The following is a 14,489-nucleotide window of genomic DNA, read 5'->3' on the forward strand; positions in this document are numbered from 1 at the left end:
GACAAAGATCAAGTAAGTCATTTTTCTCATACTGTATTTTCCACATCCTTGGGAAATAATGTTGTCACATGTTGCATACTTGTTGATGTGTCTTTGTCATTACCATTAACCAGCTCTAGTTTGTCAGTTTTTTTAATGCAATTAGGAGTTGTGATTGAAGGATAGATTAAACACATGCCAGGAAGAAATCTGGAGAATGTTGTCAGGCAAAGGGCTCAGTCAAGGTTGTTAATGGTATGCATACATTTCTTAAAAATTCTTACTCCTAAAATCTTTACTGGTAAAATTTTTCTCTGAGAAAGTCAAAACCATTCTACTTAGAAATGAGTTTGCTTAAGGAGTATTAGCTCTTCATTAAATAGCAAGCAGATAAGCTATAAAATATATTTAAAAATCATCTCTCTTATCCACACTTTTTTCCTATAGACAAATGCACATTCATGGTGACTTTTCTTTTTGTGAATGAGGGAGGGAGGCAACAGTGGCCTGGATTTGTGTTAAGAAAAGTATCTAGGGTATTATGTGCAGCTAAAGCTATATTCAGACACTTAAACACATTTTAAATAGGATTTCCAGTGTAAGTATTAATTTTATACTAAAATAATGACTCTTCTTTATTAAGTGCTTACTATATTCCAGACACTGACAGTTTTCTTTACAAAAACCTTCCACAATGTCAACAATTCATCTATTTTGTACAGGATCAACATCCTTTGTTTATTGTGGAAAAAAAAAACCTTTTTTTTCTCTATAGAAACTGATGAAATATGAACTTTTAATATGTTATTCAGACTTTTACTGTTCAAATCTTCTGTGAAGAGAAAGCCTCTGTTCAGAAAATATTTTGAAATGTGTTTAAAAGATTTTATTTTTACATTCAAGCCAATTAAAGTAGACTTTTATGAAAAACATATTTAAGGCTTTTCCCCAAGAAATACAAAAAATCAAAATGTCAATTCCAGCTCTGTAAATAGAATACAGTCTATATTAGTAGGATTATTTTCATAGGCTATAATTTCTAGAATGGCATGCTTCTTTTCTGAGGATAAAGGAGAGCAAGGGGGTAAAACATTGTGGTGTAGTTCATTTCTTTTCACTAATAGATTTAATGCCTTAAAATTATTTTGATAAAATTTTATTACCTATTACTTTAATTTTTAAATTTCCCTATACAGACACATAACAGCTATGTGACCTAGGGTAACTAATTTTTATGCCTCAGTTTCCTCATTTGCAAGATGGAAATTATAGGGTTGTTGAGAGGGTTAAATGAGTTAATAGAAAAAATTGCCTAGCAGTGTGATTAGTACATAGTAGAAGCTCTATGCGTTTCAGTTATTGCGATCATGGCTTCTAAGATGGAAGGGACTACAGAAGTGTATGTACAAATTCCTCCTTAACATCGGTCTTCATGACCTTAAGTTGCATGTGGTTATTTTTATTTTTTTATGACAGAGGGTTAAGAACGATCAAGAAGTCTGTATTTTGGCCCACCCGGAGCTAGCAGAGGGGTGAGGTCAGTGCGTGTTTCTGGTCAGCTCTGCTGCCTGCGTTCCGGCTTCTGGCGGGAGGGAAGCAGTGGCTGGCACAGCAGTATCTGAGGCGTGTAGTGTTAATGCCACTTCAAAGGCAAGGCTCCCTCCTATTTTTATCCTGGGTCGGCAGTCTGCCTATGCAGTTGCCTCTTGAACAAAAGGTTCTGCCAGGTCTCTGACACCTTTTAAGACCTCACAGGTTCTTCTCACAATAACAAGAATAATCACCATTTGTTGTGCCAGGTGGCATTTGATTTCTAAACGAAATCTCTCCCCTACCCATAATCTTGAGACCATAGCCAGAATTATTACCATTTTACAACCAAGGAAAGTACTACGGCTGGAGAGGTTGAAGCCTACGTAGGTCACAAGAGGCAAAGGCCGGACTTCCAGGTCACTGTGACATCCAAATTCACATTCTTTCCAATATATCATGCTTGCTTCCATTGTCATTTATAGCCCTTACCCATTCTCACAAAGGAATTTCCTTCAAACACAAAATAAACTTTTAAAAAGTGTATTGTTTTAGAACCCAGATTTAATCTAAAAGTTAATCTGAAATTAATCAAGATAAATAGTGGCAGAGCCAAGATGAGAAGCACTAGAGACAAGATGGTATCTCTTTTTTTGATGTCTGTTTTATTTATGGAACTATCTAAGCAATGTATTTCTATTCAATAATATGACTTATTAGTCCTGATTCTTTGCACTATTCTTTTTTTTTAATGTTTGTTTATTTATTTTGAGAGAGAAAGCCTATACCAGTGGGGTGAGGGGCAGAGAGAGAGAGGCAGGGAGAGAATCCCAAGCACGCTCCATGCTGTTACTGCAGAGCCCAATGTGGGGCTCAAACTCAAGAACTGTGAGATCATGACCTGAGCCGAAATCAAGAGTCAGCTGCTTAACCAACTGAGCCACTCAGGTGCCCCTGCACTATTCTGTTTTTTTTTTTTTTTTAATGTTTTATTTATTTTTTGAGAGAGAGAGAAAGCAAGCAGGGGAGGGGCAGAGAGAGAGAGAGAGGGACAGAGGATCCAAAGTGGACTCTGAGCTAACGGCAGCAAGCCCAATGCAGGGCTCGAACTCATGAACCATGACCTGAGCCAAAGTCAGAAGCTAAATAGTGCCCCAACCCCTGCAATATTCTTGATGAGAAACATAATGCTGCCTATTTTTGTTTAAAGATGCAGGCACTCTCCTCCATTTTTTAGATAAGAGAGTGCTACAACAGAATTTCCAAAAACTCCACTGGTGAAGAAAATTTAAGATCCTCTTTAGAAAAGCAGGTTTCAGGGAATATGAGTTAGAGACTATTTAATTAAGAGAGTAGAAGAAAAATGACCTTAATATTCTCCTTATCCCTTGACGTCGAGCTTGACTATATGTAAATCATCTCAAAGGAGCATTTATCCTACATTTAAAGATCTCTAGATATAGGAATTCTACATCTTTATGGAAAAATATCTCTCCTGTTAACCTGCTTCCCTATCAGGAAAGTTAATCCAAGACTCCTGAAAGTAGACGTGCCCCTGAGAGATTAGTTAGTAGAAAAGTGCCGTTTTCTACACCTGCTTGCAGTCTCGTGATAAATGGTAAATCAACTTTCAGCTTTCTCTTCTACAATTCTAACTAATCCCAATGTCCATTATCTTTTTCTTCTTAGGTCTTACCTTTTAAATCCTGTAAATGTATTTTACACTCTCTTTGGGATTCATGCATAAAATTCTATGACTTTCCTCATCTGGGGAGTCAGAACAGCTTAAAACCCCTCACATTTGCACTGACCTAAATGCAAATCATTTTACTTGCATGTTAAAATCTTCTACCTGTTTAGAAAAATCAATGTTTGTAAATATTGATCAATCCTATTTGTTTTGACAAACATGGGTTGGTGTGCATATTGGTGTGTGTGTAGTGGAGGGTGGTGGGGATGAGTCTATGTGTGTGAGTCCATCACCACATGTAACTGATGTGAAAGGGCTACATCTTGGGCATGACCTAGAATTTTTGTGAAACTAACCAAGTTTCTTGGATTTAGCAGTCTGATACAGAAACTTCATTCGTTCAACAAATACTTACTAAACATCTACTTGCCAGGCACTGTTTTAGGTCTAGGGATGTCTAAATGAATAAAACAGAATAAAACAATAACTCTTACATGGAGCTAAATTCTAGTGGGAGGAAGCACATACACAAAATGATTAAATAAAGTATTTATTATGTTAAATAAGCATAAGTCAAAAGGGAGAAATAAAACAAGGAAGGGGATAGGGAATTTTGAGAGAGAGAGACAGACAGGCAGACAATAGCCAAATAGTGATCCTATGATATTTGAGTAAGGCCTGAAGGAAATGAAACAGAAGTCATACTGATGTCTGAAGTACTACGTTCCAGGCTGTGTACCAAGCAAATGTAAAGGTCCTGAGCCAGGAGTGTGTTTGGTGTGTTAAAAAAAAAAATAGCAGAGGCCCATGTGGCTAGATCCAAGTGAGAGGGAGAGAGCAAGAGGGAGAGAGCAGGAGGAGATGAAATCAGAGATGTGAGGAGGGGTGGGGCCAGCAGACTTTACAGGGTCTTGTGGGTCAAGGAGAGGACTTTGATTTTCCTTTTTGAAATGAGAAGCCATGAGAGGATTTTAAACAGAGGACTAAGTGACATAATCTGGCTTAGGTTTTAACGGGATAATTTTGGCTGGAACCAGGGAAACCAATTAGGAGACCATAGCAACAATCCAGGCAAGATTATGATGCTTCAGCCTAGGATGGTGCCAGTGGAGGCATGAGAAATGGTTGCAGACTGGATGTATTTTAAAGTCAGCACTGACAGGGGCGCCTGGGTGGCACAGTCGGTTAAGCGTCCGACTTCAGCCAGGTCACGATCTCGCGGTCCGGGAGTTCGAGCCCCGCGTCGGGCTCTGGGCTGATGGCTCGGAGCCTGGAGCCTGTTTCCGATTCTGTGTCTCCCTCTCTCTCTGCCCCTCCCCCGTTCGTGCTCTGTCTCTCTCTGTCCCAAAAATAAATAAACGTTGAAAAAAAAAAATTTTAAAGTCAGCACTGACAGATCAGGTGTGGAGTGTAAGAGAAGAGGGAAGCATCAATAATGACTTCCAAGATTTTGACGTGCACGAATGGGAAGCTGGAGAATTCCTGGTGCTTTCTTCCATTCATGTACTTCTTCATAGTCCTCAGCTTTTTAGAAATTCTTATGAATGATAGTAATTAAAAAAATTTTTTTAATGTTTTCTTATTTTTGAGAGAAAGAGAGAGAAAGAGAGAGAGAGAATGATCGGGGGGGGAGAGGGAGAGAGAGAGGGAGACACAGAATCCAAAGCAGGCTCCAGGCTCTGAGCTGTCAGCACAGAGCCCGATGCAGGGCTCAAACTCACAAGCTGTGAGATCATGACCTGAGCTTTATTTGGTAGCTTAACCAAGCAGGGAGGGGCAGTGAGAAAGGGGAGACACAGAATCTGAAGTAGAGAAATTCTTACGAATGATTTAAAAGGCAAATGAACTGTCATTTATTTCTGTTTGCCTCTGTTGGCATTTGCTTATGATAAAGGATATGTTTGTGATGAATATTTACTGATCATGTGTTTAAGAAAGTTGTTGAAGGAGTTGAAATAACGTTTGTCAGTTGGAGACACTTTCCCTATGAATATTTAAGCAGGAATTCAGTCAAGAGAATTTTTTGGCTTTCAGGGTTTATAGTATGAAATAATTTGAACTTCAAAATATATCATATTAAACTTCTTTGGCTTCTAGGGAAAAATAATTCAGTTGCATTGGTTTGGAATTCACTTCATTGTCCTAAGTAAACCTCAGACTACACTTATTTTTTATTTATTTTAAAAAAATTTTCATGTTTATTTTTGAGAGAGAGAGGCAGAGTGGGAGCAGAGAGGGGAAGGGGCAGAGAGAGAGAGAGACACAGAATCCAAAGCAGGCTTCAGCACAGAGCCTGATGTAGGGCTTGAACCCATGAACTGTGAGATCATGACCTGAGCTGAAGTTGGACACTTAACCAACTGAGCCACCCAGACACCCCTATATTTCTCTTTTAAATGTTAAATGTTTCCTGCCAGCTAAATTGATCACTAGACAGTTTGATAAGGAAGCTAACTAAACTGCTTCATTAACTGCTTTATGTGGATAAATCAACATTTAATTGACATGAGAAGTTGGTTATGTTACACTAAGAACGGCCCTCAGCAACTCTGAGCTTTGTAGGTGACTTGAGTGTAGAGCCCCTTGTGTGTCTCACTTTCACATAAAGGGAATGTGTCTAAGTGTGATGTATTCCCTGTACCCTGGCACTTGCTTGTTCTTGTGACAAATGGAAGATGGCAGCATTAATTCATCCAAACCCAATCACAATTTAAATAATTCTTTCCAAAATTTCTAAGATTTCATTTCATTTAGCTTGCTTGGATTTGCATTTTTATAAAAAAAGAAGTTTTCTCAAAACAATTTCATTGCAAGTATAGTCTAACATTTGATTAAGATCTCTGGAATGAAACTATGTGCGTCCAACTTCCCCACTCCAACATGTACTAGCTTTCTACCCTTGGGGAAGTTACTTACCTTCTTTAAGTCTCACTGTCCTTGTTCTTGTCCCTGAAACTAGGGATAATAATAGCTCCTACTTCATGGGGTTGTTTTGAGGATTATATGAAATACTCTGTGTAAGTCAGTTAGTAGCCACCTATTGACACAGAGTGTGAGCTGTTAATATTGGCTACTATTAAAGGCAGAGGTAGGAAAATGCCTCCTTTGTGTTTAGCCTTTGGTGGGAATATATAACACCAGGTGATTCTTGAATTCAGTGGGTATCTGCAGTTTTTGCTGCATGTATTATATTGGGCTGGCTAAAGATTAGCATGTTCTTTCATGTGTTGAACACTTAAAGGGCATACTACTCTAAATAAACACGGTTTGAATGTTCTACATGCAATGTCCACGGTGCCATCTGCCAGATGACAGGGCCCCTCAGTCAGTTTGAATGATGTCTTCATTGGTTTGCCTTTGGTGTTTGTGTTTATGTATCTAAATCTACTTAAGAAGATAAAGATATTATATCTGAATTCACCTTACCTAACAGGAGGAAGAAGGATGCAAAACACTTGAGAGGATGACCACCATAGATGTTATTTCTCCTTAGTTTGAAAATGAGAGATGGCTACGGGATAGTGAAGGGGTCCAAAGAGGGTGGAAGCAACTGGAAATATGTGAAGAAAAGACTGTATAGGAGTAGAAGCAGATGTATTTTACGCTTTTAAGATCACTGGGGTAAAGTTATGGGAGGCAAAATTTGGTTCACTATAAGGAGGAAGTTCTCAACAGTTAAAGCCTAAGGATTGAGCAAGATGCCATGAAAACAAGTGAGTCCCCTGCTCCAGAGCAAGGTCTGAGTGAGGTATAAGGTTTCAACTCATAAGACTATTTGAATTTCTTGGAATTAATTAGAAAAATTTTTTCATTCTATTTTTAGCCTAAATTTCATTTTTAAAAGAAAATGAGAGAAGGACTTTTGTGGTCTATTGAAAATGATAATGTGATATAATAGGATATTAAAGCAAAAGTTCCTCCAAGGCCCTCATATACAGAGATGCTGCACTCTAAAGTCTGATTTGAGACTAAACTATAAACTCTACAAAGAACACGACAGGAAGCCACTCCCACAGTTCTGGAACCACCCAGTCAGGTCTAGGTTATTATAAGGGATCAGAGTATGGCAAGAAGAGAAGATCTCATGAGGAAGAATTCTGGCTGCCATAAGCCACAGGGTGTATGTTTGGAGTAGGTGGAGGTGAAGGGGTCTCCACCCCTTTGAGAGAAGAATTTCATAGTGGCTTCTTACAGAGGTGGAGATGAGATACCTGCATGAGGACAGACAGGAGGACAGAGTGGATTGGGGTCTGACACCCTCCCAAGAAATCTGGAAGGTGAGGGATGAACTGAAAATTTGTTTTGGCAAAGAACCAGGAAATCTGCTGCTATACCTCCAAAGGCAAATGATGTGTGCTCCCCCATGGACCACAGCAGGCCAGGAGTGAAGGAAAGCTGGATAGGGTTGTCTTGGGTCCTCTTCAAATGGACCCTTGTAGCGTCAGCTTCCTAGGGGATGCAGAATGAGTCACAAGTTATCAGCTAACATAGGGATGAGTTGGCATGAATTGAGGACTACAAGCAAAATGTCCCCACTGATAGGAATCTTCAAAGATCCCATGAAAGTTTCCTCATCTGGACCTACCTGGCTCTGAGAGTGGAAAGCCAGGTCATGATGTTATCAAATCAAGTAAAATTTCTCTTCTGCTCTTTTTCTCTTTTCCATCCTTGTACTCTAAGCCCAGGGAGCAAGAAGTCCCAGTTAGTAAGCTGGGGGAGGAGAGGGAAAAAAGCATGGAGAAGCCAACCACAAAGCCTCCCCTGAAGGAAAGAGGTCTTCCTGAAACAGGAAGAGATTTAACTCAAAATTGAGATTGGAGTTTGTTACTGCAAGGGATGGAATATTCTATTTTGAAATAAACTAGTTTGGGTAACCTAACGCGACCACAGGACTATTCCTAAAAGAAAGCAGAACGCCACAGTGCCTGCTAAATTTTCACCTAGTGACAGTGGAAAAACGTCTTTAATTAAAAAAAAAAGGGGGGGGGTGGCAGGAGACAAAAACAAAGAAGCCGTTTGGTGATACAGCAGACATAATGCTCATGGAACATATTAGGTACTGTTAAGTGCTTGCATATCAAAAATTTTAAGTTCTTCAGATAATAATACAACCCATGGTGGAAACAACAATCAAGGATCTAACCCATGTTATGCTAGGATTCTACATTCAGACATTCAAACTCCAGAATAGAAGAAACACCTCTGTTATTTTCAGGTCCCTTTGGTCATTTCTGGCTCAGGGTATATCATATGGCTTCCTTTAGCCAGGCAAGCAGAGAACAGCATGAGCCTTGGGACAGAGAGCAGGAGGAAATTGTACCAAGGAACAAGATGTGAAAATTGCTTTGGGGAAATATGTTAAAATTAGGGGTTTGCATGCAGGCAGGGACTAGAGGACTGCAATATTTTAGGCACAAAGAGAAACAACAATGTACCTAAAGAACTATTTATGCCACCTCTGTGTCTCCGTGACAATTTGTGAGTTATGTGCTATTGTTGGCTTAAAGGACTATGAAGGCATGTTTGTAGTCTGAGGAATATGTAGAAAAGCAGTAGTCATTTTTCTCATTGAGGTAATTGTACTCTTCCTTCAGGACCTTCACTATATTTGGCATATGTGTCTTCTACAGGAGATTTTTTTTTTTTTAATTTCAATGCTACTTAAAATTTTTCCTCAGAAAGCCTTGACTTGACTCTTTCAGTATCATACCTCAGAGTTCTACTTTTTGCTCACATGTTCAACTGATGAACATTTATGCCTTAGCTGAAAAACAAAATCTCTGATCTCTTTGTTAGTAGAATATCATTCAACAATGTTTTTGAACTGATTTCTGTTAAGTTTCCATTCTTCTGAAGAGCTTCAAGGTAAGAAGGTGAGAGAAAAAATGGACAATAAAATTTTCACTTTCATCCAGTGTTTTGGATGTCCTATCACTGAAATGTATGTGTCCATTTGTACATAATTATTTCACATATATTGATAATTATTTCCTTTTGTACTCATTAGCCAGTGATGTTAGTCACCTATATGTATATTCAGGATCACCTCCTATATTTCTATAGAGTCTCAGATCCTTTTATTAACATCCTTTCAAGTCTCTATTGTTTTAAAGACTTGACTAAAACAGGTCCATGAGGTGTTATATCTGATCAAAGATCACAAAAAGCAGGTATCACTGGAATTTGAAAATTTCACAGACTCTATAGACCAATGTATTCTCTTTCTTCTATTAGTAAGGACAAAAGGGAGACATAGACATATACCATGAGAGACCAGAGCTAAATATTTCTCTATCATATTGAATGGTAATACTTCTCACAGTTTAGAAAATTCCCTATTGATCCTGTCAAGATAGGTAAAGAGTCTCTTCTCTAAAGTGACCTTCCATGATTGACTACCTTGCCACGGCAAAGCTAAAAACAGTACTTTGTTGTATGTTTCCTGAGGGAAAGGACTCCATTTAAATCATCTTGGTATTTCCAGACTCATAGATGAATGTGCCTGGAAAATATTAGGTGTTCAACAAAATTTTTGTTAAATGAATGAAACCAATGCATAAATAATGTGAAATGAAAATCAAATCCAAGATGGTGACTAAAAAATGGCTTTGTTCCCCCTCCCTGATTATATACTCCAGAGAACTATTATTAGATCTAGATTAGGATAAAGAGATTAATGAAAACAAGTTTTTGTTAGGATTCAACCATTATTACTGAAATTTTAATGGTAAAAAAGAGAGAGGCCAGATTCATTATATTAACCTCCTTATTCTTGATATGCAAGCCAAGAATGAACCATCTACCTTCTTTGTGTGTCTAATGGGAAAAAAAAAAGCAAACCATTTGAATCTAAGACAGTTTGTCAAATCCAGATGTTGGTGTTCACTTAAAATTTAAGAACTGGTTAAGAAAGAAAAGCTGTTGAAACCATTTATGAAATCTGGATGCATTTTTAAGCGTGGCAGTGCTTTTTGTTCCAGAAACACACAATGTTATATAATACTTTCAACATTGACTCATTTCCCCTAGGTGTACATTTGCCACTTTTTGCCAGAAGTTTGTCTAAGAGGTTTCATGCAGAAGGAAATGTGTGAGGAAGTTAAGTAGGTAACTAGTCTTCAGGGTTCCTAGAAATACAGAAGAGGCAAAAGAAGAGAGAATACAAGAGTTTCCTATAAATTATATTTCTTCATACTGACAAACCAAATATTTAACATACACAAGGGGATGTTGCAGGGACACAAACTCTCAAAGAAATAAGGAATATAATATGCATAAAAGGAAGCAAAATGCAAATGAAACAAGTGGTAAGAATGTTTCTTTGAGATATGGGCAATCTCCCATGCATAGGTAATAAAGATACACATAATGATCAGCACTGTATAAATAGATTTTGAAAAGAAAAAGACCATCCACTCCATTAGATCAGCAATGTTAAATACAACTAAGTAGCTCTTGGGATTTTGTTTTTGTTTTTGTTTTTCCTGTATTTGGTGGACCAAAGTAAGATAACAGATTGAAAGTCACTTGGGAAAAGTAAAATGCCCAGTAGTTCATGGCTTGTTTCTGGGGTAGTCAATATGTTTTGTTTATTTTGTACCAGGAAAACAGGACCTGAATAAGGGTGGGCTGTGTGTGTTGATATGGATATGTGGAGGGCAGATAAGTAAGGGTGGCTCCCAGTAATAACAGAGTCCATGTGGTGGTGGTTGTGCCTAAGAGAGATGGTAGTGATTGGAGCTATGAGTTTAGAGATGGAGAGCAACAATGAAGTCCTAAGTGAAGACCAAGTCCCAGACCAGAGATAATAATACACCAGGCAGAAGCAGCCTGTCTTGGCTTTAGGACTAAGCATTTTGGAGATTTGATTTTTACAGTGCTCAATGATGTTGCCAAGATTACTTTGGAATAATAGTCAATCAGTACAAACAAAAATGAATGAGATATACTAACATTTTCATTGTTTCTAGGAGATTGGACGCTCCCTTTCTCTTCCTGGAAGGCCAGTCCCACCCACCATCTCCACAACATCTCCTTGGATATACCAGCCTGGTTATAGCTACTCTAGCAAACCAACTGATGGGCTAGAGAAAGCAAACAAGAGACTAACTCCTTGGGAAGCAGCAGCAAAGTCTCCTCTTGGTCTAGTGGATGATGCCTTTAAGCCCAGAAACATCCAAGAATCCATTGTGGCAAATGTGGTCTCAGCAGCTCGGAGGAAGGTGCTCCCAGGGCCCTCAGATGATTGGAATAAGAGACTGTCCTGTGTTCCTCAAGCTCAGAAGGCCAGTATGGGCTCATTCGCAAGGCAAGAGTATAATGTTGCATCCTTACCTGATAATAATATGCCCACCAACTCCCAATATGGTTCACAGGTCTCATATGCATATTATAGGCAGCCTTCCAGAAATGATTCTGAAATAATGTCCATGGAAACTAGGTCAGATTACTGTCTTTCAATAGCTGATTACAACTACAACCCACACCCAAGGGGATGGAGACGCTAAACATGAAGCTTAGAAGAACTATCATGTGTCATCTGTAATAGTAGTTTTTAAATGTTCCTTTGTAGGACTTTTCACTTTTCCAGTAGATTTAGATGCACTTTTGGTCTTGGCTTGTTCTCAGAAGTCATTTTTTTTGAGTTTATGTGTGTGTGTGTGTGTGTGTGTGTGTGTGTGTGTGTATGCACATGTGAGTGATCTCTTCCTTGCACATGTGAGTCTGCTCATGATAGAGAATTTCTTAGAGGAAAAATTTTCTGCCTTGATGTGCTGGCATGTATATCTAATTCATAATCTTTATTCCATTTATTCCATTAATATGGGGTAGTCTAAGCAACTAAACACTGCTCAATGAAAGTGAAATTGTGTATATTCCCCTATGTGTCTTAGACCAGGAAGGAATTAATGAAATATGATGTACTAATTGTCATTAGCAGTAATAGCAAGGAATATAATGTTGGAGAAGTTTTCAATGAGAGCATGCCATTGAATGATAATTATTTTTAAAAAGGATTTCCTTGATGTCATTTTCAGAAGTTCTCTGAAATATTTTCAAAAATCCAGTGAAACTGGATTTCTTTTTAGATTTGAAATATGGGTGTTCTCAGAAAGAAAGAAATATTTAAGAGTAAGATAACTATGCAACTCAGAAGGACTTTTGAGGAAAATTGTGTAATGTATGGGGAATAGAAAGACTTGAGTAGAGAATTTATTTTTAATCTATTTAAAGCCAGCAGCCCAAGACCAGAATAGACTCTGGGTTCAGGTATCCTCATTTGTCAGATGGAAGATCAGATTATTTAATCTCTTATATCTTTCACAGACCTGATATTCTGGGATTCTCTCATTGGTAGAATGGCCTTTGGTGCATTATTTAGTTTTGATGTTCATTATATAAATATAGGATTAATTTAGGAGTGGGTTAGCTCATCAGTGTCACTACATGTATAATTAAAGGTCCAAAAGGAATTGTTGGGAGACTGGTTTTGTGCTACGTGTTACATGGAGTGAGGGTTGATGTGAAGAAAAAAACTATTAATGGATTTAAGGAAGTGGTAGATGGATGTATCTGTTATTATGCAACTGTAGGTCATGACCATTTATTTAGTTAAAGAAAACATGCCGCAGGAGCCTATGCAACAAGTAGTGTTCTTTAGAAGGCCATCATTAGGATGTTCAAAGGAAGCTGAACAGCTGCTTGGTCAATTTCATGACCCATGCCTTGTTAGCACGACCATGAGACAATCAAACACCTGCTCCTTACTGCCAGACCCACAAAGTATTCGGTACAAGGAAATTCAAAGCATTTGACATCATAAACAAGAATCGAGAGGATTTTAAAATAAAAAAAACATTTTGAGTATTCAAAACTTTGTTAGATTTTTAAATGTGATTATTTTGCTTTGTTTGACCTTTTAGCTCTTGAACTTATCATTATAATGGTGTCTTTCACAGAATAAAACTTAAAAAAGAAAAAAATTTCCAGTCTATTAAGTGATTCCTTATCTTGGAAATAGAAGATTAAAAGTTTGAAGAAATTATAAGTTCTTTTATTGATGGATCCAACCAGGTACTAATTTGTTTAGTTAAAAAGAAAAGATAAATACTTTCTAACATTATAGTGCTAAATTTTCTTAAATTTATATACTGTTAATTCTCTCAAACTATAAAATACAATTATAGACTCCTAAGACTTTCTATGGCATCCTACAAAATAATGCCTGGTATATTAGTCAGCAAATTCTCAGGAATCCCCCACATTAAAGTCTTATTTGCTTCAAACTTAATTATTTTGGCTGAATCATTCTAGATGTCACTGTCTTAATCTAAGGGTCATTTAGCAGAAAACACTGCCTGACAGGATCAGATCCTATATTGTTGCTTTCTTTTATAAATGCTCAAGTGATTTCCATTACTCCTAAGATTTAATATACTCCAACTCCAGAAACTAATATACATTATATTATTCACTAAAACTTCCACTGGACTCAAAACAAAAAACAGATATTTTAAACTTAAATATTATTATAATAAAACAGCCATTTCCCTTTTTTCATGTGCTAGATCAAAATTATCATTTGTTTGAAGCTATCTGAATTTATTGTAGACATCAAGAGAAAAGCAATACATGGCAGGAAAGTTGTACAGTCTTCGCTCACAAAGAAATGAACATCTCCTATTTTTATTAGAAATTGATGTTTCAAGAAGTCACACTTTGCAGATAGAATTCTGCAAAGCAAAAGTGCCAATGTCAAATCATCACAAAACGTATTGTGGGTATTTATCTCCAGGTTACTTAAAAAGAAGTAGTTAGATGTGTGATTCAAGCTGATGTGTGAGACGGGAGACCTGCCACGCTGAGATCTGATTCCTATGAGTAAGAAAACCTTGAATCAATATGATAAAAACAGCATTTTTAGAAGAGCTCTTGCTTATAAATATATACCACATTTGTTAAGATAGTTTTCTACTACTAGCAATCACATAGGTAGACAGAGTTCCTGTTTTACCATGGATTAAAAAGCATGCCCTAAAATATTACAGTATGTCAGTCATAGGGACACTAATTTGTCACCTTTTCTCCATCTTGAGTTTAAATACCACATCACTGCATGTGTGTGAAGTGTCTGCTATTAAAATGATTTAGATTTTGTCTAGTATCTTGAATTTTAAAAACGCATGGATTCTAGTCCACTTATTTCTGAATATATCTCTTTTATGTTCTGGCACCATCACTCACATTGGAAGAGGCCACCCTGTTAGGGCTCAAGCATATATATGTACTA

General features: G+C 37.5%; 1 protein-coding gene across 1 annotated transcript in view; it reads left to right on the plus strand.

Moving 5' to 3' along the window:
• Nucleotides 1–11,706, plus strand: part of SYNPO2 (synaptopodin 2) — a 168,700-nt gene extending 156,994 nt beyond the window's left edge. The window contains exon 5 of the mRNA XM_047091938.1: nt 11,170–11,706. Within this exon, the coding sequence (XP_046947894.1) occupies nt 11,170–11,706 (537 nt within the window). The remainder of the gene's footprint in view (nt 1–11,169) is intronic.
• The last annotated feature ends 2,783 nt before the right edge of the window (nt 11,707–14,489 follow it).

This window comes from Lynx rufus, unplaced genomic scaffold (genome assembly GCF_022079265.1).
Source record: "Lynx rufus isolate CCGP_SWC_20201006 ecotype Redwood Valley unplaced genomic scaffold, mLynRuf1.p SCAF_3, whole genome shotgun sequence".
NCBI lineage: Eukaryota > Metazoa > Chordata > Mammalia > Carnivora > Felidae > Lynx > Lynx rufus.